The 26717-nt window shown below is 40.8% G+C and overlaps 1 protein-coding gene across 1 annotated transcript in view; it reads right to left on the bottom strand.

Annotated features, from left to right (window-relative positions):
- PRRC2C (proline rich coiled-coil 2C) overlaps positions 1-26717 on the bottom strand; it is a gene marked incomplete at its 3' end in the record, with an annotated part of 55192 nt that overhangs the window by 21302 nt on the left and 7173 nt on the right. Inside the window, exons 4-21 of the mRNA XM_082003231.1 lie at positions 26077-26218; positions 23421-23610; positions 22977-23056; positions 21846-21982; positions 21676-21763; positions 21245-21386; positions 20131-20205; positions 18738-19365; positions 17756-17925; positions 16870-17116; positions 15577-15790; positions 12429-14792; positions 11388-11599; positions 10631-10785; positions 9828-10170; positions 9262-9347; positions 8104-8292; positions 5170-5421 (exon numbers count right to left, since the gene is read on the bottom strand). Of these exons, the coding sequence (XP_081859357.1) occupies positions 5170-5421; positions 8104-8292; positions 9262-9347; positions 9828-10170; positions 10631-10785; positions 11388-11599; positions 12429-14792; positions 15577-15790; positions 16870-17116; positions 17756-17925; positions 18738-19365; positions 20131-20205; positions 21245-21386; positions 21676-21763; positions 21846-21982; positions 22977-23056; positions 23421-23610; positions 26077-26218 (5714 nt within the window). The remainder of the gene's footprint in view (positions 1-5169; positions 5422-8103; positions 8293-9261; positions 9348-9827; positions 10171-10630; positions 10786-11387; positions 11600-12428; positions 14793-15576; positions 15791-16869; positions 17117-17755; positions 17926-18737; positions 19366-20130; positions 20206-21244; positions 21387-21675; positions 21764-21845; positions 21983-22976; positions 23057-23420; positions 23611-26076; positions 26219-26717) is intronic.

The following is a 26717-nucleotide window of genomic DNA, read 5'->3' as shown; positions in this document are numbered from 1 at the left end:
GAGAAGAAGGTGTAGTGTAGTCTGTTACAGACTCCTGTGAAGAAAAATAATTCAATTAAAATATCTCCCTTAGATTTTAAGTTTCTTGGACAGATGCCAGCCTTTCTACAGGAGGAGTTCACCAAACAACAGAAGATTAGAATTTCACACCAGTTTGTTTGTTTTGCTTGTTTGATTTTTTACAAGACACATCCAGCAATCCTTGCTGCTGAATTGCTACCGAGGTCAGAAGAATCCCTAGGAGATTACAGTTTGCCTCATGACCTCACAACGTATATCTGGAGACAAGTCAAAATACAGCCTGTAAAGCAAGAATATACAGTGATGTGCTGCCTGGGCACTAGACATATTGAACTGTGGTGGCGTAACTGCATTTGTCACTCAAGATACTTTAGCCATTTGTGGGCACTTTTAGCCTATTTAAAAAGCAAAAATCTATTAGCTGAAAGCTTTCTGTAGCTTTAAATAAATACAGAAATTTCTTGGGTAAGCCTATGACAAGTAAGGGCCTCCAGATTAAAAAGAACACATAGGGATGGTTGCAATTTGCAAAAAAAATTTCTATAAGTCTTGCCTCTGAAAGTCACAAGACTCAGTTTCTGGTGGTGAAGTCTACCTCCTGACTTCTACATTGGGCAGTGATTTCAAAGAAGAAAAGGGCTGAAATTTCCAGTCTACCCAGAGGTCTCTCCTTGAAGCTTATTTGTCACAGCTGAATGGACCTTAATGTGCTCAATGAACAAGGTCCACTTTCATGGACCTAGCTGTAGACAGTGACTATTGCAGTTGTAGGTATAAACTGCCTGATGAAAGTACCTCATTGATAACACTGCCAGCTCTTCAGAGAATGACCTGCAATGAACAAAAAAGGCACTGGTAGTTCTGTGAAGCTGTGTTGAGCACTGTTTTTTAGTTCTTGTCACTGGACTGAGCGTATTCTGGACAGGCAAATATATATTATCAGACCTGACCCATAGACTTTGTTAGATGAATGGTGTCACCCTGCATTAGCCAGAATCCACTCTCTAGCAAGCACTGCAAACTCCAAAGTTTTACATCTCAGATCCTTTTCTGGGCTTCAATCATTTTTACAGAACCAAACACCAAGAAGGAACTGAAGGACAAATTAGCAGCAGGACTGTTGATGAGTGCCTGGACTTGCCAACACATAATGAGTTTGAAGGCACAAACCACACAATGATTGTTTAACTGCATCCAACCAGTATGATGATAAGCTATTAAAAAAGCACACGCTCGATTTACTCCTCAAGACTATGGCAATGTCTCCTAAAAGAGCAATTAAAGCATCAAGATACTAACTGGCAAATAACGAATCTTCCTTAAAAGGCTGAGCTCATTTTGGTAAGAGACTAGGACAACAAGCTAAACCATAATGGGGTGAGAAGGGACACAATATGCACATTGACTTATTTTTGTATTTAGGAAGGAAACCAAGAGAACTGCTTTCTCCATTTAGTTATTTCCTTTACTTGTTAATCTGGTAAAATGGGAGATACGATGTTTCCCACAATCTGAACTACCAAACTGCAAGTTTGCACATTTGTATTTGATTCCAATAGGTAACCTTAATTTGGGTAGAACAAGGCAAGCACATGAGACTGTTTTAATCACAAGCTTCTTCTAACAAAATAATTAACTGGCTTCTTGGTTTAAGATGCATTACTGCATAAGAGGAAGTTTTTAATATAACATTAATAAAATTCCTCCAAGATGTAGATGCAAATTTTACAGGGTCTCAGTACTGAAATTCCTTACAAAAGAAAGTAGAACAAGACTACTACTAGCTTTCTCACTTTGAAAACTTACAGAACAAAAACGTTCACTGTTTCACTAGAATTAAAAACCAAACCACTATATCAACTCTGGTGCCCTTAAAAGTATATGTGCAATGCTGAGCCATCCTACAAGGATGAGTTACACACTGAACATGCAGATAAGAAAATGCTTTAGCCATAAGAACACCACTCCATGAACTGTAGGTTAACCACCATCCTTCATTTACCGGTACATGAAGTCTAGAAATCTCTGTTAGATATGGCTTACCACCATAACCTTTTCTAATTCAATTACAGTGACCAACTGATTGCTTTATTATAAACTAGGAACAGTAACAACAGCAAGACCAAAAATCGGTACATTCTTTTTTTGGAGTTATCTACAAGTTATTTACACCTGAAGAAAAAGAACACGCAAACTTTTTGTAACTATCTACTCTGCCCAAAAAGAAGAGACCACAAAACCTGAAGTGACTTTATGAAAAAAATGACGAGGCAGATCTCAGAGCTGATCCTGCTAAAAGGGATCAGAGTACTATATGGGATTAATTAGCTGTTTGATTTGTTCCTCATTTACATAAATCACCCAAACCAGAAAGCATATCAGATACTAAAAATTTATTCTCAAGGACAGCCGGTGTCCTTTTAGACATCATCTCTGTAAGACACAGCTTGTTATCAACTACCTGTGCAAATATTTCATTGCCGTGTCCTGAAATGGGTATTGATTGTTGCTGTGATTTGAAAGCTTCAAAACTTTAGGGTGGGGAAAGGCAGGGGGTAAGGTGCTTTACCCGATTTAGAGACTTATACATCAGATTGCCTTTACTCCAAAAATACTGCAAAACCCAAGAGAAACAGCTGCAATTGCTAAGGAGCATCATGCTTACATTCTAAACAAACATCTCACCAGTATGAGCTGATTTATATTTATACAGTTTCTAACGTAGAACAGTCTTGTATGACTAAACACACATGCTCTTACTAAGATGTCTGGGGTACTCTTACAAAGCTTCTGTTTCTGAAGGAGGACAGCTAGCTTGACTTTTACAGACATATGAATCACCAAATACACTAAAGAAAGTGTGCCTTCCTGGAAGCTGAGCAGTAATCTCTGAGAAGGATGTTAAAGAGTGTCAAAGGAGAAATCATTTAGGTTTGCTAAAACTTAACACTTGACACTGAAATAACAGATTAAAGATGTCATCACTTCTTCCCTCATTAATGAGCAATGGAAAGAGTACAAAGACAAGAGAAAGCAGTTGCAATATAAATCTGTATGGGAACTCCAAGGCCAGAGCAGTATTTGAAGCCATTTTAAAAGCCACTTGAAAAAGTAGCAAGACTGGTTTATTCCTGCAAAACCTAGATGAAGCTTATTTTACCCAATAAATCTGCATGTTGTTGGTTGAACTTTCATAGAATTAAATACAAAATATGACCACCCCTTTCCTAGAAAAAAAAAACCTTACTGATGCCCCCAGAACTACTCATGACAAAGGAATTCAAAAGCAAACCTGTAATTGTTGAGACAGGAATATTCAGGCCTATTATTAAACGCTTCTATTAGCCACCACTTAATGAGGAAATCATTAGGAATTTTCATATCCAGCACAAACTGGAAAATTTCCTTTCACTCTGATCTTCCCTCCAGAAGACAGAAGCTTGGCACTTTTGTACTGTGGTAGTTCAAAGAACCTCTGCAACCCATATTTAACTAAGGCCAGAAAGGCACAAAATCCAGACTTCCCCTTTGAGGATCTCATACTTTAAAAATACAGTTGTAGAGAGGAAATTATGCTGATTTAGTAGAGCTACTCTATATCGAGTTAGCCTGGAATAATCAACAAAGATATATTTCCTATTCTGTATGTGGCTTAGAAAAAGCATCTTCTCTTATCTTGAGCTCTCGTCACAGGAACTTGAAAGACAGTGAGAAAGCACGACACACATACAAACAGCCTTCTTACCAAATACTTGAGCAAGCTAGCGTTTTCGGTTCTACACTTCTGATTCTGCATACAAGAAGGACACTCCATCCGTTTCTGGTATCAACATAAACCATTCACATCTACTTACAAGATAGAAACTGCCAAGAAGGATGAGAAATCCCAGCACTGAATTTTCTTATGTTTTTGCCATTCCACTCAAAAATCAAGTTTGCAGCTACTATGTCGGACACAAATATCGTCCTTAACACTTGATCTGTAACAACATTTCATTGAGATAGCATCTTCTGCTCGCATGACACCTTGGCAAAACACTGCCAAAATGGTCTTTTTTTTTTCCTTCCAACTGCAGGTGACAAAGATAAATTGTGAGTGATCTGCATTTCAGATTCTTCAACTATTACTGTAACTTTTGCAGAGGATCAGTTTTGCTAAACGGCATCAGAAAACTTCGGCTTAAGAGGAGGAAGATTGTGAGACAGCATGCAACAAACGTCTGAACTCACAAAACTGCTTTACAGACATACAAGAACCATTTTTCATTTCCCAAATCAGGTGTAACTATTAACTAGTAGCTACTCAAACCTCATGGTTTCTTTACATTTGAGATAACCATAGCTCTTGCTCAAGACACAATGCTGCCCCAGTGAGGGCAGTCCCCACACAGGTCCTTAGGCAAATAGGAGAATGCCTCTGTGGATGTTTTTCAGTCAGTGCTGTCAACATACCACCGCTAAGAACAGAGCTGTAGAGGAACAAATCCTAACAGCAAGTTGCCATTTCACTGTTGAGCAGTTAATAGAGAAGTCATGGGGGTTCCACACAGACAATTATGACAAGTCCTCAACATTCTAAAGGAATTCTGCAAGGGATACCTTGACAATATGCAAGCCAACAGGAGCTGACATACATACACTTTCGGTAAACTGAACAAGCCTTATCCAATGCTTTAACATAACCCTAATTTAGAGATTTTCTTTTTTCACAGAACAGCATTTAATTCACAGCTTCAGGTCATCCATGCACCCAACGAACGATCGCGCACACTACTCACTCAAAGTTCTCTGCTGAAAGTCAAGCACTCATCTTGCATGTATCACATATGCTTGAGTTCACAGAATCTGCCTGTACCAGGCTCCAGTGCCACTCTCCACAGCAAGGCTCAGGACTTTCACATTCACAAGGCAGCAAAAAGGTTTAAAACCTTCCAAGCTGATCTCTGTATAGGGCTATGACAAACAGCATGTCTCCACACCAGTTCTGGAGAACTGTTTAATTCAAGCACTACCAATATGTTTCATATCTGCTATTCAGTGGGCTCTGCTGTCCAGGTAACTGCCACCAGCAGGCAACCAAGTGTCAATTACATCACTGTAATCATATTTTACATATACTGCTCAGTAATTTGTTGATATTTTTCTTACCTTTGTGTTTGTTCCAAACTCTGGAGCAGACACAGATATCATAGTTCCTATTTCCGTGCTCAGTTCACTTGCTGCTTTGGTTTCTTTCGTAGTGACAGGTTCTGGGCTTCTGACAGAGGTGGGAGATGGCTTCTCCTGTCCCTCAGGCTCTCCCTGTTGGGCATCCTTCACCTTCCTGTTCTTTAAAGAACGCTCTTTCCCAATAGGACCAGGCTTATACTCTTTGTTTTCTACTGGACTCAAGTCTGGAAGCTAAGTTAGTGTTAATTTATCAGTTATGTCTTCCCTGACATGTCCGATCCCACAAGAATATTTTAACGTGCTTAAAATAATTTTGTTTAAATCTAACAAAGCTTTCCTGATGGGCAAGCATTTTCAAACAGATAAATAATTTGAGACTAAGTTAGCAATACATACATGAAATGCATTAATTCTGAACATTAGGAATCTAAACCATTGTTTTCAAGCAATACATGTTTTATGTGAAGTGGTGGAGTTCAACTAAAATAAGATCTAGTTAAAAATGTACAGAAGAAAGCCATCTTGACTATCCTTACAAGAAAAGCACAAAAAAGTATAGAAGCCGTAAGACTTCGTATACATACAGGTTATTTTAATTTTCAGAGAATCAGGATTTTACAGGGCCCCACGAGCCTAGAACAGAAGAGTCTACCTTCATTTGAAAACATCTTAATGTCTTTATGTTGGCAGCATTTTTCCCTAGGAATTGAACACTAATGGGATAACCAGAAAAAAATAAAATACCTACACACAAGTGTTTCCTTATATTCCAGACACCATGGCTGGCATAACTGCTGCAATTCAAGTAGTTCTTTTTTGTGCAGCTGAATTAAAGCAGATTGAAGGGCCTCAGGGAACCTCAATGCTCTGCTGTTTAAATAGCCATATCCTTTCTGGCTGAGACTACTCAGTCCATTTCAGTACAGAGCAGCACAAAAATTCCTTAAAGGCAGTCCTTAAAATCCTTTTCTTAAGCTTTGGTAGTAGAAAGACAGAAGCTGCTGGTATTGTCTCTATAAATACAAACCAGCTGTTTCAGGAGTACATGAAGACTCTTTACAACACAATGCCTTTGGGCTTTGGGGAGGGTGGAGTTTCCCAAAGGTATTTGATACCCGCGGGAGGCCAGCAGAGACTAGCTTTCAGAGGGAAGGAAGAAAACAACATCAGAAGCAGATGCCTGAGCTCTGCAGTGCAGCAATAAGGAACATCAGACCCACCTCACCCCAAATATTTTTCTCTCTAACAGTTTTCCGAGGCAGAAATTCCTCCAGACACTTTAAGGTCAGACTTAAAAAGGTAAACTGCTTTGTTTCAAGTATGGTCCTCTTACATTGCCCATATTAGTTCAACAATACTATCCTCCAATTCTGAACATAAGTTTCTATTTAGGCTTCATAGCAAACAATATCACCATGGGAGTGGTGAGTGTGTAGGAATTGTTTGTTTGTTGGGGGTTTTTTGGTCATCAAGACAGTTAAAGGATTACAGCCCTCTTATTCAGAAGAGCACACAAAAATGTTAATCTCCAGTCAATTTACCATTTAGTCACACATTTGTCTGTCAACAAAATCTACAGGAGAGCATAGATATAACCAAGCAGAAAAAGGAACTTTCTGCACTATGTGAAGTAGACTCTCTCCATATATTTAAGTAACTTTGCTGTTCAGTATCTTTAAGTGATTTCATGAGGGCAGTTTTAGGCATACTGCTAGTACATCTGAGATATGGGTTTTTAATGTGCTGGGTTCCTACAATTCACCAGAAGTATTAGCTACTGCATATTTCTCAGCCGTATGGGTTTTATATTTTGAAATAAAAACCATGAACTGCAGCATACCCACTGACTGCCTCATGTAGCAGAAGTTAAATTCATTCTACATATGACTGCACTTTCAGATTTCAGCTTTTTTTGGGGGGGGGGGGGGGGAAGCCCCAAACACAACCAACACAAAGAAACACCCGGTCTTCTAGAAAGACAAAGGGCTTCAATTACATCAGGACCACTGCCAAATCTCAGACATCAAGAGGGACTGAAACAGCTGGTTCTGTAAGTCACCAGCCAAGTCTATGTGCCATAACCATCTTCTGCAAGTAAGCAGCTGGTGCTGACTGCTAGTGACGCACAGCTAAGTATGCATTGGAGGTAGAAATAACAGGTATGTTTCATTAGTGTGAAAAATTATTAAGTGCAATCTTGTATTTCCACAAGAAGATGATGATCGAATGCAACCCCTAAATCTCTGGAGGGCAGGCGATTCACTTTTTTTTTTTTAAAACAGGTAAGTTTAATTACCTATCCAGTCTTCCTAGATTAGTTGCAAAAAAATTAATTACCCAGACGTCTGTGCATTTGAATTTGAGACTTCAAGTCAGCAGCTCTAACATTCCTCCCTTTCCTCAAAACACGTCTTTTCCTGCAACTTGATTACTCATCTTTGTAATCTGGCTACAAAACTAAGCAAGGCACCATGTATCATTTAGAGGGGGCAAGGCAGGCATGGTGGCAGGAAGAACTACTGAAAATGGACATATAGCCAGGGTAGAAACAGAATGCCTGCTTCAAAACTGTTCTCAAAGCCTGAAAAAAACCCAACCTCAAACAGAAAACAAAACCAAAACACTACCACATGCAAATCCCATCCCTGCTCTAGCCTCATCCCTTGTTCCAAACACCAATGAACACATGTCTGCTGGGCTAGGATGCTGTTTACTTACACTTGCTTCTTGAACTGAATTCCCCATCTTCTCTCCAAGAACCAACTTGTTGATTATTTTAGGAAATATAAAAGCAAATGTGATTGTTATAGGTCTAGTCCTAACTGAATGAGTATTCTATTCCATTATTTGTAACCTCTTTTTGGCTGAACTTCTTTAAGTTTAAAAGTTTGTACTGAAGATATGACCTTTTACCTTTTGTGCTTTGATGGGTCCAGCCCGAGGCTGTTTCTGTCTTTGCTCTTTCGGTTCTGGCAGCTTGTCAGTGGACTTCTCAGAAAGTACAGGGCCAACTTCATTGTCACTGCCACTGGAAGCTGGGGCTCCAAACTGAATAGTTTCTATACCAAGATCAACTCCACCTTCTTGCCCAGGCTTTGGCCCCTAATTAAAAGGTAAACATTTAATGCATTTCAAAAGATTTCTAGATCACTACAATGCCACGGTTCAGAAAAGAGCACAAAACATGCTCATCTGAAAACCACTAAAAGAGTACATTTACCTTCTGCCAGCAAAAGCATTACTTCTGACTGCAACAGATTTGCAAGAGTAAACAATATATGAATGTACACTTCCTCCTCCTCAAGTTCCTACTGCTTATACAAGCTTAAGAGTAAGAAAAAAAGCAGTGAAGAAATATGTAAACAAGATCAAGATGATGAACTGGTAGAGGGACAAGTGCAATATCAAAACGTCCAGATTCAGGTTCACAGCATTCTCCTGAAAGTTCAAAAATTAATGTTCCATTCAAGAGGAACAATAAGAAATTAAAAAAAGATTTCCAGATCTCCTTATGCTGTTAAAATGGTCTCCTAAGAGAGTTATGTCACATTCTTACATTTTAAAACAATAAAGTCCAGACCAAAAAAGCCCAAGAAAACAAAACCACAGGACTTTATAAACATAAAATTTAGAACTACGCAAATTCCACGGGCTAAGTAGAGCTAATATAGTTAGAAACCATCTACTGCTTTTTGTATCTCTGATTTAAGGGACACAAAACACATTTAGTTCCTTGGAGACAACCTGTTTCTGTGTACATTACTGAACTGCACACAAGTGTTCACAGGCAAACTAGGCTGTATTTTTGCTTAAAAAATGCACTGAATAACAGCTATTGATAGAACCTGAATGGCTGAGTTTTTATGGAGAACAGTTTTTCCACGCAGCAGTCATAAAAGCACTAGCCTGTATCCTGTGTTTCTGTACTATCTCCTGACTGCAACTGAATACGACCAATAGTAGTTCTAAGTATGTGCATGCCTGAATAAATGGATAATCTGTGCCCAATTCCAATAAAATACAATTTGGGTAAATTTCACATACAGCTACTCTTCTTCCCTTCATTCTTACCTCTGGAGGCGTAGCTGAACCAAAAGATGTCAAAGGCTTGTTCCAAGCGCTGACTGAAGGTGGCTGAGGTGGGCTAATGGGTCCCACTGACAATTAAGAAGAGAGAGTTAACCCCCTCACACACAGCTAAATGCATTTGACTAAAGTTATCAATTGACCGCGAATGAAATTATAGATGTCTTGATTAAATAAGCTTTGGTTAAGAAATTGTTAACCTATTCAGCAGTTAACAATATGCTACCTATTTAGCTTCTTTCAAGAGGGATAATCATCATGTTTGGAAACATGACCAAGCCCAACAAAACACACTCCTCAAAGGAATGACAGCTGCTTATTCACAGTGAATGAAGAACATGACAACAGCGTAAAATACTGAGTAATATCATACTGCAAAAATCTCTTTTCAGAGCTATTCGTAGGTTACAACATTGCACCTGCAAATGCTGCCCTCTATTCCCTGTACAAAATACATTCACAGGTAGAAATGAGACATCAGAAAGAGTTGGCAATCAGCATTCTCTAACTACAACGCTTCCCCCCACCCCAATCCAAAAGACGTCACTTACATTTTTTGGAGATGTCATTTAGAACTGCTGTAGGAGGCACCTTGTTTTCCCATAACTCAGTTCCCAGACCATTGTGAGCCTGAGCATTTTGCAGAACTTTGCCTGACACTGTGTATTCTGCGCTGGTTGTCCCTCCTGCAGTCTGGTTTTGCGGCTGAACAGAGGTCTGTGGCTGACCTGGAGTCTGCGTTGTACACGGAGGCTGTGCCTGAGCTTGGGCCTGAGCTTGTGCCTGCTGCGCAGCTGCGGCTGCTGCCTGTTGCTGCTGCTTTTTGGCAAATCTGGGTGGGAGCTTGGAATTCTGACCTCGGCCTTTTTCACTTGATCCTTTTTTGGTCCAAACCTGTAACCAGAAGCCAGTTTTATTCTTACAGCTGATAGTCTGTATGGACACCAATTGTATATTCTGTAGCAGCAAAAAGCAAACTGATTAACCTTGTCTTAAAGAAATTTTTTTTTAGGGGTATTTAACCACAGAAACAATGATTTCTCATCCATTTTGCTCTTGGAATCCACTGATATACAAGCAATAGTATAAATCTTTATCACAGTATGAAAAATGGTGTTTTCAGTTTGCCAGTTCCACCTGCCTGACAGTGCCCCATCAGGAAGTGCAGAATCCTATGATAACTAAGTGAAAATTAATTTAATTTACTAATTCTGAACAACTTAATATTAATGCAACTACCTAGTTACATTTATAAGGCGAAAATATAGCTTCTTTGGAAGGAAGATTCTGCACACTTTACATCATGCCCAGTACTGCAAGGTGCTCTTTCCCACTATAAATGCTGGTCTTGTACCTGTACTGTTTGTTCTTCCTTTTTTCTGCGCTCCTCATCTTGTAAGCGTTTTTGTTGCTTCTTAGACACCACTTCTGTGAAACCATCATCATTCAAGTTAGATTGGGAGTCTTCAACTACTGTCACTTCTGGGTGATCATCAATGATCACAACACCTACAGAAAAAGCAAAAGTATAGATGCTGCTGTTTTAACAGCTTCAGATGCAGTGCACCAAGCCAAAATCTGCTTTAGCACGGAAGCTATATCCCCGAAAGACACAGATGGCCGCGCTGACTAAAGGTAAACTTCTGCTTGCCAAGTGCTCTTCTGTTAAGCTTGAAGACAGGGAGTTAATCTATAAGAACTGAAAAATTGGTGGTTCCTGTACCAGACTCTCCAGGAAATAAGAACTAAAACATAATAATGAACAGCCTTCTTCGGTATTAGTTGTAAGCTTATCAGTGATATCCACTGCCTTTTCTTATGAAGGTTAAGCAAATTATTAACATGATGGAAAATGGTATGAATGACAGAGGTAAAATTAGATGATAGAACAAAATTTTTCTTATCATAAAAACACACAGTGAGATCTGCCACCTTTGAGAGGCACACATGTTGTTAATTAGATATAACAAAGGTAGTAATACTCAAGTACATAATCATTCCGGTGTTCAAAAAACAATCACCTCTCTTTTGCAAGTTTTCAAACGTCTAGCTATATATGCAGCAAAGCTAGTAGGATTACAAATTCTTGTTAATGTATTTTCAATACGTACTTGCGTAATTATTAAGATCAAATTGAGACAAGGCATCCACTTTTTCCTTCGGCTTCTTTGGACCAGCCTTAGGTTCTTCTCTCTTTTTGCCACTTGCATCCTTGGTGCTCTTTTGTCCTGCAGCAGTAACACCTCCGTCCTCCTGATGTAAAGAGTTGGTGGTAGTGGTGGGATCAACACCAGGCACAGCTACTGTCTGCTCTTCAAATGGCCTATATTAGAAAAAAATTGAGAAAATTAAATGACCAGTCACAGAGAATGCTCGGGAAGGAGCTAACAAATCTAATGCAGATCTCATTATCAGGCTCTAAGTGTCTACTGTGCAACTTCTTAGTAGGCTCCAGACTTCACTTTCAAGCTCCTCAACGAGAAGAAGCTTTACAGCAAAAGTTGTTTTGGGGACATATCAAATGCCCTGCTGCCAAAAGGAGTCACAGGGGAAAAAACCCCGTAATTTTAAGGTCACCTCTGGCTTGGTCTATGTAGTTAGAGTTACCAAAACTCACCAGGTATGCAGTTCAGTATACTTAACTGCAATAAAGCCTTCCATGGAAACAAAACAAAACCCAAACAAAACAGAAGCTTACAGTCTGCAATGCTCACATCAAGTTTCAGTCAAATTTAGCATATAAAGAAACAAAATTTAGTCTCAATGGCAAGCACTTCTCAACTTGCTTGTCTCTTAGGTGATCGGTCTAAAATGCAATGCAGCAATTTATGTATTAGCTGCAAAACTGCTCACATTAACACTTCAGCTTGCATCCAAATTTTGAGAAACTCAACTCAAATAGCACTGCAATTTTTTTTAATTAGGCATTTTTAACGCTGTGCATACAAGAATACTCTGCTCTTAGCTCCATGTTCCTACTGTCTGTATAAAAACAGAAAAAATAGAAACTACACAGCCACAAGTGCATGTGTTTGTCTCACTCTCTTTTCTATCACTCTACAAATCTAAAATAACTACTTAAGATTTTGAACCACAAGGGGACAACAGAAGACCATGACCATATGTATTTCCTAACAGAAGCTGGTACTCACCCTCTTTTTCCACTTCTGGGTGGAGGACCACTCCGCCTTTCACTCCTAGGCCCTGAGAAGTTCCTCCCTGGTTTAGCTGGCCCATTGTTGCCACGCCGGTTTTGACGGTCTATTCCAGGCCGCTGACTGGAGAAACTTCTCTTGGCTATTTCCCTTTTTGGAGCTCCAGCATTTTCTGCTGCCTTTGCAGCCACCTGTGCTGCTACATCTGCTGTTTTCTTCTCATCCCTCTCCCGCCTCTCATTGAAGTCACTGCTTTCTGAGGCTGTTTCCCACTCTTCATTTGCCTGGTCTGAAGAATTCTGGTTGGACAAGTCTGGTGTCTTATTTCCAGACACATCCAGAGCAGTGTTAGAAGGCTCATTAACTGCATTACTAACTGTGGCACTTACTGATGAGCTGGTTACCACCTCATTTATCTTTGATGCAGCCTCTCTTTCTTTTAGGCGCCTAAAGCGTGGTGGCTTATCTTGCCTTGGAGGCCGAGCAGGCCTTTGTCTTCGTGGCCTCTCTCTATTTGGATCAAACTTTCTCTCAAATTTTGGAGGTCTTTTATCAACTTGTATAGGACCATAATGTTCATTTCTTCTTGGAGGCTCCCCATCTTCTGGTTTAATGATCTCTGTTTGCCTAGGGTTCCACTGATTGTCTCTGTAGGCTGGTCTCCTTATTGTAGATGGACGTGGAGGACGGCCACCAGGATCCCTGCCACCACGTCTATACATTCCCCCTCTGCCTCGTCTGGAAGGCTCTCCTTTAGGAAGGAATCCTGGTTTGGGTTTGTTCTCATCATCTCTTATGTACGTTTTTTCTAGGGTTCTGTTGTCTACTCTGATACTGTTTTCAGGTTTGAAGGACAGGGGCTTTGAAGGCTTCTTGCCATCAGCTCTCTCTTCTCTTTTCGGGTGCTTGCCTTTGATTAGGCTGTCTTTGTCTGAAAGCAGCGTGTCACTTGCACTTTCATGAACTTCGCTGTCAGAATCCGTCTCTGAACCATGCTGTCGACGCCGTTTCGGGATTACTTCAAAGTCAGAACTCTCACTACGAGTTTCGCTCTCTTCTCGTTGCCTAACAGGCCCTGGCGGCACATGGTCTGATCTAGGCTTAGGATCTCTGTAGTGTGGGTACTCTCTATTATGGCCTCTGCTACCCCGACCACGTCCTCCGTAAGAACCCCTGTAGCTACGACCTCTAGAATAATACTCCCCACGACCTCTGCCTCTGTATCCCTGATCTGGGAACCAGTCTCTATCCCTAGCCTCTTTCCAGTATGTCCTAGGTGGTAAGCCAGGCTCTCTTTTCACTGGTCTGGTTTCTAAGCGTGGTTTCTCTACAACCTCCTTGCTAACTACCTTCTCAGTCTGCTTTTCTTCCTTCACTGCAGTAGCTGGCTGCTGAACATGTGGCTGCTGCTGTGCTGCCGGTTGAGCAGGCGGCTGCTGCTGTACTGCAGGGGGAAGCTGTGGAGCAGCAGGCTGGGCAGCCGGTAACTGCTGCTGGACTGCAGGTGTGGGTGGCTGAACCAGAGCTTTAGCTGCAGTCTCAGTTTGACCGCTCTCCTGGCTTGCTGATGTCGGAGCAGCATCCTGGGTTATCTTCTTGGCCAGGGGAGCACTGCTGGAGGCAGATGTCTCTGGCTCAGCCTGCGGCAGTGGCACTTGAGGTGCTTCCTTTTTGTCATTTTTTTCAGACTTGCTAGGTTTTTCACTAGCTGTCTTTTCTCCTTCTTTTTCCTTCCTCAGCTCACGCTCTTCTCTCTGTTCACGCTCTTCCTTCATATCTCTAAGCACAGGTTTTTTAATAGGACCTGATCTTCTTACTGGTCTATCACCACCTTCATCCCTCCTGCCATAACCTGGCCTAGGACCCCATCTCGTTTCAGACTTAAGTTTGAAAGTTTTTTCAGGTTTTGGTCCTTCTGATGTTCTATTATTGATCAAAATTTCTTTTTTTGGCTTAATCTCAAGTCTCTCAATTGTCTCCTTTGTCTCAATAGGCCTGTTACTTATTTTAGGGATATTTATTGCTGTCTCATTCCTCTGGTCTTCTGATTTTAGAGAGTGACTTGAACCATGGGAAATGCTTCTCTTTAGCGTAGAGTGACTTTCCCCCACAGGCACCAATTCTTCTGGAGAGCTATGTGTAACTTTCTCATTCACTCCTTCAAAATTAACTGCCATGTTAGGTGTGTCAGTTTTGAGAGGTTGTACATCTTCCAAAGGCCTGCTTGGGAACTTTTGTACCTCCACCTCTCCTGATTCTCTGAAAAAGTCTGTCTTTGGATGAGAGTCCAACTGGTTGTTTTCTACAGGATAAGCAGTAGCAGGGACAGCAATTCGTTCTTGCTCCAAGTGTGCCTCAGACCTAAGCAGCAAGCGACTAAGAATGTTAGGGTGGGAGAAAAATTTTGCTCATAATTATTTACTTAAATCAAATAATTTTCTATTTCTATGAAGTATTAATATCAACTCTATGAAATAACAGGTATTAATTTTCATAGTGGCTGCTACCTGTAGAGGTGAATTTTATTCTATCCTGATTAAGCGTTCAGTGTCAAATGCACAATTAGCTATAGAAATCTTTTACTGGCTATACATGCAATTTTAAATGGAGCCCCCAAGATAGCACGCTAATACCATGACAGCAGTACAGCAAAATGAATTTCTGGGTACTTTTAAGATGTTGAGGAAGCCTTACTGACCATCATGCAGCAGAGGTCAAAAGGGACTGTCTTGCTTTATACCACGTGTACTTAACACAGCACTTTCAAAACTAATATACATCAGACAGAAGTTCTCTGATATAGGGAGAATGGAGAGCAGATGAAGAACATGACAACCCTGTAGGAGTATTCTACAAAACTGAAAATTCAAAATATTATGGCAATCACCATTCAAATTACGTTAGAGATCCTAAACAAGGGGTAAATTGTCTTTCTACATCCTACTATAGAGTTGGCATGTCTTTTGTTTTATAGAACAGCACCAAGTACACTGCATCCCCCAGTCACAATTCCTTTTAAAGTTTTGTGTGAAGAGCAGCTATAACTCAGTCCGTTTAAACTGTGTTTTGCAAAGTTACACACTTGGATGTGTAAGTATGTACGGCTTGGAGAGGTGACACACAGGAGTACATAACTCAGGCTTACCTCAAATTGTCAGGTTCTTCTAACACTTTGGGAGGAGAACTAGACTGCTGAGGTTCTGCATGAGGGTATGGGTCTGACCCCCACATCATGCGGGGCTCTGACAAAGGAACAGTGTGCTCTCTTGCTGAGCGAGCTATATGTTCAAATGAATCTGAACTAGTTGCTGATCCCTCTATCTGGTCTCTTCTCATCAGTGGTTTGGGAGGCATAATTCCTGTGACAGATTTAAGTTCAACAATTGAAACCAGTTTAGCATTAGCAAAGAAACCGACCTCAAGACAAACAAAGCATATCAGGAGGTACTGAAGAACACTATTCTCTCTCCTTCAATCTCCTTTCCTCTGGATCTTCTGTTGTTGAAAGCAAATTTCTATTCACTGCCAGTTGACCTAAGAATGACTAAATCATATTCACCACCAGGACCCTATGTATCAACAAAAGGAAAAGCTGTCTGCTCTCACTATAATGGGAAGAACCGGGTCTGTAGACCTGTAAACTTGTGGGTGAAGTTTCTGCTGTAAGATCTGAATGGCAGAAGGCAAGATGAGTATACACACAGGTGGTTTTTTGTACTCTATTAAGGACTCTGGGTCCTTTTTTTTTTGGGGGGGTAACATTTTAAAGAAACTCTACAGTTTTCACTGTCTGTGCTTAGCCTGCCATTTCCTCCATTCATTCCTTGCGCTCATTCAAGGACACTCATTCCCTTGCTCATTAGCTGCATGAGTATCTCCATTACATTACATGCCAGATCTGTATTATTTATGCACAAGAGCTTTCCTAACTGCAAGTCAGATGGCCATTCCACAAATTGAAAAGGACTTTTTAGGTCCAAGAATTTAGTAAGACTCTAGAGGTGCTAATATAGAATATAAAAATAACAAAATTTCATGGGTTTTTTGGTAAGCGATGTAGCATCAAGTGCTAACACGTAATGAAACTCAAATAATAAATACACTATTTTTCTCAGTCCAATGTTAACTCATGCCAGCTTTAATATTTGTAGCAAAGTAAGGCTTATGCTGATGTTCTGAATACATCCTTAATTGTCACTAACATACCTGCAATGTGAAAGCTGTGGTTTTTACTTTATAGTCAAAGATACACATTGACACATGACTATAATTTTTCTGGTATTAGTAAAATCTGTTTTGTCTCAAACAATGAAATAATGTAGTTTTCTTTTTAAAAAACCCCACACATTCACTGTTACTATACATAGTGTGGTTAGGGAAAGACTTCTATTTCAAAAGCAAGAAAGTTCAACAGTCAAAAAATGCTGCCAGATTTTACCTGGATGAATAGGAGGCATATCCATTGCAGGTCTTCCTGACATCATTCGTGGGTCCATGTAAGACTGCATCATAAGCCACCGTGGATCAAAGCCCATTGAAGCTAAATGCTGAGGATGTGGCTGCATTGGCTGGTAAAGAGGTCTATGCTGGGGAGGTGGGACAGGGCCACTAGAAGGCTGTGAGGGAGCAGATTGTGGAAGGACACCTTGCTGTTGTTGCTGCCACTGCTGCTGTTTCATTTGCTCCTGCATAACAGAAAACAGTATTACAAGACTTTTTGTTAAGATGAAGACTTGAGCAGAATTCAAATAACCCTTGTAAATAACAAGTACAGTTATCTCCAGAGCACTAAGCATTCTGAAAGTTAGTCGCAAACATTTATCAGGATGAACTAGGAGAAAAAGGGAGAAAACCAGACTGGACAATTTAGAACAGCTACAGTTTTGCTGGTGTTCAGCTGAGATACAGAACAACAGAACAACCTACACTTCATGCATGGCATTAATGAGAAGCACTCTTCAGACCATAGGACCCAATTCCAAATTATATTTGCAAGAGTCACACCCTTTAAGGAAAAGCTGCAGAAACAATGCTCATTGGACACCAGGTTCCACAGGCAAGCACAGGGCAATGCTATACTTCTAGCAACTGATGCAAAACCAGCCAGTTTTAAAAGCCTGTCTTGCCTTCTGCTCACTTGCATATTTTGCAAGTGACAAGTGCTTCATGCCGAGCAATTCCTGCCAACACCATAGATGTTATAGAAGCTGGAAGCCAACAACTTAAACTTTTTGAAACTCCTATGGTCACATTCTTATTCAGAATGAGGCAGAAGACATCATTCTTTTAATGAGCTTCCTTCTTTTAATGAACTGGATAGTCACCTGCTGCCTCTGAAATCTTGGTGGCAATGATTTCTGGAACTGTTTGGAATAGCCCGAGGAAACAGCAGGACGAGGCTGAGATCCTGAATCTGGCTCACTCTCATGAGTCACCTGTGAAATCTCTTTCTCATTCCGACCACTATCTTGTCGGGTAAAGACTGCTTGATCTCCTGGCGGGGTGGGGGGGAAACAAACAAAAAAAACCCACATGTAAGAGACAAGAGTGAATCTTTATGACAATTTCAGCAGAGTGTCAGATAAAGGATGTTGTTGCTCTAGAATTAAAACAGTCTGCCTTCTCTAACCTCACAGTTCTAGTTTCCAAAGCCAATAAAGGCAAAGAAAGTTATGAACAGCCCCTCAAAACCAGAACAATTGTTAACACATCTCTCAAATGCACACTCAAAAACCACTGGCATTTAGGTTGTAATTATTATGTGATTTAAGAAGTGCTGTATCAATGCTACCATATTACATTTCAATCAACTTTTTTATGAACAAAGGTTTGGTTTTACAGTCCCTTTTATCCATTTAAAGAATAACACAACCTTACTAAGCATAGTTTAACAGTTCTCTTGTGGCATTCAAGTTTCATTACAAGAAAATGTACCATGTTTAAATACATGCTTTTTGTGTCTATTTCTCTAGGCTTGCTGAATAAACAGAACAGCTGAAATAATTTACATTGCTTTTTAGCAACATGAGTTGCTGACCCTCCTTTAGCAAGAAAAAAGCGCCTGTTTTTCTTTCTGTATTCTTCAAAGTCCAGCCTAAATCACAGAACCCAATTTTTCCTTTAACTTTTTGATGAGTTGGGCAGACAGATCTAGCTCAAAGGACAGTTAGCAGCTGTAATGTGCCAGAAAAATAAATGGTTTAGATGCACTAGGTTAATTAGGTATGCAAATTAGACTCCTACATTACAGCTATGCTCTGTGGCTCAGCTTTAAGACAGACAACTCCTACTTGTGTGCAAGCATACCTTTTTCTTCCTTGTTATTCCTGGTTTCACTTTCTTGTTTTTCTACTACAGGTGTTGCCACAGGTTCTACAGGCTCAGGAACCTCATGTGCTGGCTTCTCCTCTTCTTTCTCTTTCTCATTCTCCTTCTCTTCTTTCTCTCTCTCCTTTTCCTTCTCCTTCTCCCTCTCTTGCTCTTTTGCCTTCTCCAGTTTTTCTTTTTCTTCTTTTTCCTTCTCCTTCTCCCTTTCCCTCTCTTTTTCCTTTTCCTTCTCCCTCTCCCGTTCTCTTTCCCTCTCCCGCTCCCTCTCCCTCTCCTTTTCCCTCTCCCGCTCCCTTTCTCTTTCCCGCTCCCTCTCCCTCTCCCTTTCCCGCTCTCTCTCTTTCAGAGGGTCTTCCCGGGTGGGTTTTGTCATGCAGCCAAATTTCTCATTTAACCGTTTTAGCTTTTCAGCACAAGCTGCTTTTCGCTGTTCTTCCATTCTTCTTTCTTCCTCTTCTCGCCGCTTACGGGCTCGCTCAACTGCAGCGGATATCTCCGACTGCTGTCTTCTCCTCTGTTTCCAAATTTCATCTTCATCTGGTACTGGTTTAGGGGGAAAGGGTCCTTGCCTTCCAGGTCCTATCTGGCGATCGGGGGGCGGAGGGTGCTGCAATATTAAAATCAGTTAAGTCAAGTTGAACATGTATTATATAAACAGCCAACTGAAATATTAACTATTTGCTGACATAGGTATTTGCGTGGCACCTTTAAAAAGCAAGATTTGGAAGAAAAAGCAAGCCCTCACCCTCCTGCTCCAGTTCAGACTCATGCAGCCTGAGCTCAGAAAGGAGAGGTAAAGATTCAGTCGGGCTCATGTCACTCCTCCTCCCCATCACCAAAGCAAAGTGACCGCAAAGACGACTAACATCTTTTAGATTTGGTTAGAGGCTGCCCTGTATCACAGAGACTCAGAGCAGATCTCAAGACAAAAGTCCCCAAGGTGTCAAAGAAATTCAAGGTAGCTCAGGATAAGAGAGGTTTTAATAAGGACTGTTGGAAATTGGTAAGAAGCTACTACATACACATGTCATTTAGGACTTCATCTCCCCATCTGCCTTGGAAGCCAGCCCTCCAGCACTGTTCCTGTGCCCCTGTCCTCTCTAGTTCCCAATGGGGCTGGATAACTGAAAGCTCTTGAAGTTCTCATGCATTTCATATGTCAGTTACAAGATGGGGCTACTTTACACAATTAGCAGCACAGCTGTGTTGGAGTCCCATTCTTACTGGCCCAGGCACTATGACCATTTTACTTGTTAAAGAGAAGGCTTATCCCTATGTAAAGCGTATTTTTACTTTTATTAGTCTAAATCCCTCCACCACAGCATTAAAGAATTTAACTCAAGGAAGTAAGGACAATTCTAATCTTTCTTACCGGTGGCAGAATAGATTTTGGATGAAGAGCAGGACCACCTCTTTCATGTACAGAAGGCTGTGCTAGACCCCGATCCTATTGGATCAAACACAGTACCACAGTTAAGCAAGCTCATAACAACAGTGAAGCTGACAAATTTTAGATTTACTGTTTCCTACTGCATTAACATACTACACCTAGTGAATTTACTGCATACAATACAAATTTGCATGCAAAACAAGCACAAGAACATTTCCACTTTATGTACTGAAAGCTAAGCAATTACTTTAAAAATTCACACATCCAAATTTCAGAGTTTATGTTACTGCACTGTTTTTCCTCAGATTCAGGGTAGCACCAAACCCTGAAAGACAATGTGATCCTTATATATAGAGAAAGAGCAAGTAAAGCCAATTCAAGATCCCCCATCTTCATTATTACTGGTGTCAACATATTTCTGGGAAATTTTCAGACAAAGCCAACAGTGGCTTTTCTGGGAAAAAAAACCAAACACAAAACAACAAACCAAAAACAGGGCCAAAGCAGACATAAGCTGAGGTGGTTGCAAATCTTCCTCTACTAGAGGGTAAATGAAAAACCAAAATGGCTGAGCTGACGAATTCTACATGGTCTGTATAAAAATCTATCTGCCTGAGATGTCAGAAGTGAGCTGACACATTACTGCTAAATTGCACTGCAGAAAGTGGGTCATGATACCAAAAAAACCCCACACCGCCAGGAAAAATGCATGGGCCAACTGGGCACCATTTACTCTGTGCCACTATAAAACATGGACACCAGACAGCTTCTTTCACTGTTACAGGGATGAATAGATAAGAGCATCGAGTTAAAGCTTGTCAGTTGAGTCACAGTAACTGACACAAGAGTTCTCACTCCCTCACAACTGTGGATTAGAACACACTAGATAAAAGGCATGCTATTTTTATTTTGCGACCAGAAGCAGCTAAGTTGACTAAGCAGCACGCGATCAGTTACCACAGGTCAGACAGGCAGTAGCTAATGCTTTCACTCATGGTCATAACCTTGATTGACCTGACAGTTTGGAAAGACACCTGAGTTGGACCTCTCCTGACAAGGCTGTTGCCAGAAGAGCTGAAGAGAAGAATACACAAACCTGATCAAGCTGAGAGCTTTTGCCGTAAGACCCTTTGGTTGCTGCTGTGGAAACCTGAGTGCCAGACTTAGCATTTGCCTGTTCTTCTGTTTCCTTCTGGCCATCAGGACTCTGGGAATCTTTTGATGGTGTTTGTTCATCACTATGCACAAAGAAATAAGAAAAATGGAAGGTGTACTCCATACAGGTATTTGGTGATTTGTCTTCTACCCTCAATGTTTCTTAGCAAGAGCAAAAGTTCCTCACAGCAAGGATAATTTCTAATACATGCCCAGATGACTGGAGTCTGCAGGCAGTTACACAATTTAATACAGTATTAAATTAGTGGAATAAGTGTTATTGGAATGAGTACTTGCACTCATTTCATTCAACCTTCCCAAAAGCTAAGCTAGTTAAGTGGTATTCACACCCAAGTGGCAACAGCAACTCACCCACTTTCCTTCTCTTTTTGACTGCTTCCTTGCTCATCATCATCACTGAAGTTCAACTGCTCAGTGTAATCCACTTCACTCTGAGCACCTGATGCATAACCAAATATTCAATTAATCTTTCTGAAAGATTCAATGTACAAATAGCAGAATCATTAACCTGATATTCTTACCTGCCCAGCCTTCATCAGCCTCAGCATCTAGATTATCAAATTTATCAAGTTCTTTAAGTTCACTAGCACTAAGAATGGATGGGCGCTCAATAGGTTCTGAACACCATGAAGGTGGTCCTCTTCCCCCCCTTGGCCCTCTAAAAAAAAAAAAAAAAAAAGAGAGAAACAAAGGTCACTGTCACTATTTATCCACAAAATGACTAGATAAAAGGTCAAACTTGTATAATTATTTCAAGTATACAGTGCTGTGCTCTCAAATACAATATAAATGTGAACTACCATCACAAGTGCAACTACTGTAGTTCAAATAATTACTGCTACACCACCAGATGGTTCTTTATGGAAAGGAAAGATTAGATGCTATAGCCTTGCTTGAACACTTCACAAACAAGCCAATCATCAGCTGACCATAGACAACCACATGCCTTGTAGCTTTCAAACAAGACACTGCACAGATCTGGCATCCTTCTTCACACCAATTTATTCACCTCTGAGATATTTCTTTATACTTTTCATGCTTTCTCACTGTCAAAATTTCTGTACCTTCTCCCTACTCCTATACTCAAGTTCTTCTAGTCATCCCTCTCAGCCTTTCTGTCCTCCTCCTGATCCCAACCACAGATCACCTGTCAAAGCTTGTACCCTACTGCCTATAGTAACCCTAGTTCCTCATGCATGTGCACAGCCATCCTCAACCATGGAGAAAGGCACAGAAAGGAGGAAAACTAATTTTATAATGCATTAAACTTCTACTTTAATTGTAGAGCAGCAGAGGTGAAAACCAGGAATTAACTACTTCCATTGTAACAATGGAAGAGTCCTTCTTCAAGCAAAATACTAGCTCAAGTTTCAAGGTGTCCCCAAGTGAGTCCTGCTCCTCCTAGCCAAAAGCCCCATAATGTCCAGAATTCCCTCAAGTTTTACAGTTGAGTTGTCAAACAAATATCATTCCATGGCACTGCTCCACACAAGCCAAACTTGTGAGACTAACCAGTGGCAGTTCTTATGCAGTGTATAAACATAATCCAAATAGTCAGTACAACTTTTCTGGTTTGGTTTTTTTTTTTTTTCTTTCATTGAGTCACAAACAGAGTTCATCCATACAACTATAACACTTGTAAGGTTTCTTACCTGCTAGGCTCAGAATTGGGAAACCTTGTTGGACCTTGCATGGAAGGAGGATATGCCATTCTAGGATACTGATTAAACATCTAAGAAAGGATTAAAAACAGGAGCCATCCATTAAAAAAAATCATTGCATTAAGCATACTGAGAACATCAAAAGAATCACAATGGAATTAAAGCAAGACTCTTCACTGAAGATAGTCTGCTTAATATCACAAGTGTGTGACATCAAGTCACCAAGGTACAAGTGCTAATCAACTCCTGACAAGCTCACCCTCTGTAGCAGGAGCAGCAACAGGTAGCCACATCCTTTGAGGAGTTGGTTGCAATCCCACCTTTCTAGCAGAACTAAACGTTCCATGGACGAAGGAGAAAGGGGCATAAGAAAAATCACACTAGCCAATAATCAATCCCTACTGCTTAAAAAGTTTTCATGTAACCATCACTTACATAAGGTGGCATCATTGCTCTGTACTGAGATGAGATAGGTGGTTGCTGCTGACCATTCAGCTTGGGCTGAGGGACCTGTGGTAACCGCACATCCCTCTTCTCTGCTGCCTTCTGGCCATCGTTTTGTTCTGCTGGTGTAGCATTACCATCTTCTTGTCCAAGGGCCTTAGCTTCTTGATCAGTTGGAGAACTGGGTGAGTTGCTCTTATTACCACCTTCTCTCCAACTAGTAGCATCTGCATGAACAGAATCAGCACGAGAGAAAACAAGAACAGACTTTATATTACAGATAGGCATGATGAATAACATTCTTCCTACCCAGTTTTCAGTGACACAGCAATCTCTGCAGCCATTCATATTTGGTACTGAAACAAGTAATGGCCACTTGAGAAAGCAGAGGCTGTTTTCTAATCCTTTTGAGCCCTACATCTGGCCATGTTCCTGAAGACCAAGAGTTAAATTTATAGAATGCTCTATTTGTCCTGCTCTACCTTCCAAAACACAATGCAATTTAGGAAGGATACTGATAATAGCACAGGAGAGAAAACAGATTCAGCTGTGGTTAAGTGAGCCACTGTTGACTCAGTGTGAAGATGCTGTCAAGGGAAAGGTCAAGCTTCTTAAAGCAGCAAAGGCCTTCCACAAAACTCTCAAGCAGCTCAAAATGACATATACCTGTGCATTATCTAAGTAAAGGCAGGTATACAGAGTCTGACTTGTATGTCTATCTGATAAGGATGGAATAGAAGTGATGAGGGCTGTACTTCTGGGTGTGAGTGTCTAGCAAAAAGTCCAGGAAAAGTAACGGATTTTAATGACTTCTCTCTTGTGCCAGGCAGTCCATTCATTTAGGAGTTTCTGCCTACAGAGCATGGGTTAGGATAAAAAAAAGCACAAACTTAGCAGCAGTGCTCAGATCCATGGTGACCAACAAAAATTCACAGACACACACTGTAAATAATGTTCCTTTACAGGCACAAACTCTTTAAGCAGCATTAAACTATGATCTTAAGTATCCATTACAGTTCTGCCACTTATCTTTGCTGGCGGAGCACAGCTGCTAAAGGGGCAGTACTTGCTAAGCTCGTTTAGCTTTCTTCTGTCAGACCTGAAAGCAGGGGTTAATATAGCATGTACAGTGCTGACCAAAACTGTAATTGTCTGCAGGAGGCTGGAACAGACATGCGTAGCTATGTTCCTAATTCGATGCTGGACATCTCTCGAACTTCCTGACAACTTGTTCTTTACATTAAAATCAAACGAGGACCTAAACAAGTATATGGCCTCAGTCTGCAGAACCTGACTGAAACACATCAAAGAAAACTGATGCCGGTAACACAGAAGGGAGATAAAGATTCCTCAACAGCTCAAGCCCTCTAAAAGCAGTGCACATTTTGTCTATCTCTGGCACAAGACAGTGCCACCTCCAGTGCAGGAAAGGATCCCTAGTCCATCAAACCTCATCAAAAACAAATATTTGAGGAAGAAAGGAATCTTGTTTCTCACTGGCAACAGGCACAATTCCAAATGCCTCCCCATTAAAAGGATCTTGGGAAGCAATACACATTTCTTCACTGACACATGTAAAACCAGCACTATTATGGTTGTTTTCACTAGATCTAATCCCCCATAGCTGAAACAGATCCAGCTAGTAAGAGCACCTCAGCCATGAGCTAAAGATGCCTCAATCTTTCAAATCACAGTCCACTTTTCTGGTATCCTGTAGATTACACTTCCTATTCAGGATCTTTCAGGCTACTCTTACGAGTACTAACCATTTGGGGACAACCCTAATGATGATTTATATCATTAGTTAATATTAGGAGATTTCTTTAAATACGTATTTTAGTTGTTGTGACACCTAGCAGCTGGAAGTAAGAGAATTTCCAGTATTGTGCAACTGACAAATGTTCCTCAGAGCCCAAGTGGCGTACTGACTAGGTTGGGAAAATGGAAAGTGAACTGCAGGACAGCAAATACTCCATTTTCCACACCCCAGGAACAAAGTAAAGCAGAAGAAAGCCCCAAAAATCTGCTGCTTCAGTGTAGGAGTGTGTTGATTAAAACAATCAATTCATCAATTTATTTCGTATGGGGTACAAGTAATCTTGTAATAAACAAGTTCCACACTGTCCTGGTTTTGGCTGGGATAGAGGTAAACTTCAGCAGTGCTTACACTAAGTCAGGGACTTTTCAGCTTCTCATACTGGCCTGCCAGCAAGGAGGCTGGGAGACACAGGAAGGTGGGAGGAGGCACAGCCAGGACAGCTGACTCAAACTGGCCCAAGGGATATTCCATACCATATGATGTCATGCTGAACAATAAAACTGAGGGGAGTTGGCCAAGGGGCAACAACCACTGCTCAACAACCACTGACCAATGGCTGGGCATTGGTCAGCAGGTGGTGAGTAACAGCATTGTGCATCACTTGTTTTATATATTCTTTTATAATCATCATTATTATTATTTTCCCTTCTTTTTCTGTCCTATTAAACTGTCTTTATCCCAACCCACAAGTTTTGCCTTTCTTCTGATTCTCTCCCCCGTCCCACCGCAGGGGAGCGAGCAAGCAGTTGTGTGGAGTTTAGCTGCCTGCCAGGTTAAACCACAACACACACAAAGCCATGCAATTTCACAAAAATTTACAGTATAGACTTACTTTGTGGTCGCAAGTTGGGTCCTGATCCATGGAGCTCTTCAGATGCATCTTTCTCTTTGCCTGACTTCTCCTGATCCCCAGCTGCAGGCAGACTGGGAAACTCTTGCTGGAAGTAACTATTTACTTGAATAGCTGGACCTACACAGTGAGATATTCAAAGTCACAACTTTCACAAGTCAAAAGAGTTCAGACAGTGATAAAAGCCTGATCATCCTTAACAAGTGAACACTAAAGCCACATCAATTTACTGGTTACATAATTCACATAAGTGAAAAGCAATCATTGTAAAGCATTCACATTTGCTACCAAAGTTGTTGCATTTGCTAGGCCAACTGCCACACCTGTTGCGGATGAGAAAAAAATCCAGAAGCACCAGAGCGCAATAATGGACAATGGAACAAGACAGAGAGTACCTGAAGTTCCTCAGCTCTGTTAACACTTCCACCCACGCCCTTCCAGACAAAGATTTCCTTCATTTTATTCTACAACTATAGTCAACCCAAGAGTGCGCAGCTATGTTATTGCAAAAGCCCTTAAGATTAATTACTGTTCTAATAACAATTCTTCAGGACTTTCAAAGGCCACAGCTTTTACATTATGAGAAAATACCAAAACTGTAGCATTCTTTGATTTCTAA

The sequence above is a fragment of the Phaethon aethereus genome (assembly GCF_964289735.1).
Source record: "Phaethon aethereus genome assembly, chromosome: 8".
Classification (NCBI taxonomy): domain Eukaryota; kingdom Metazoa; phylum Chordata; class Aves; order Phaethontiformes; family Phaethontidae; genus Phaethon; species Phaethon aethereus.
This window is presented reverse-complemented; position numbering and strand designations above follow the sequence as displayed.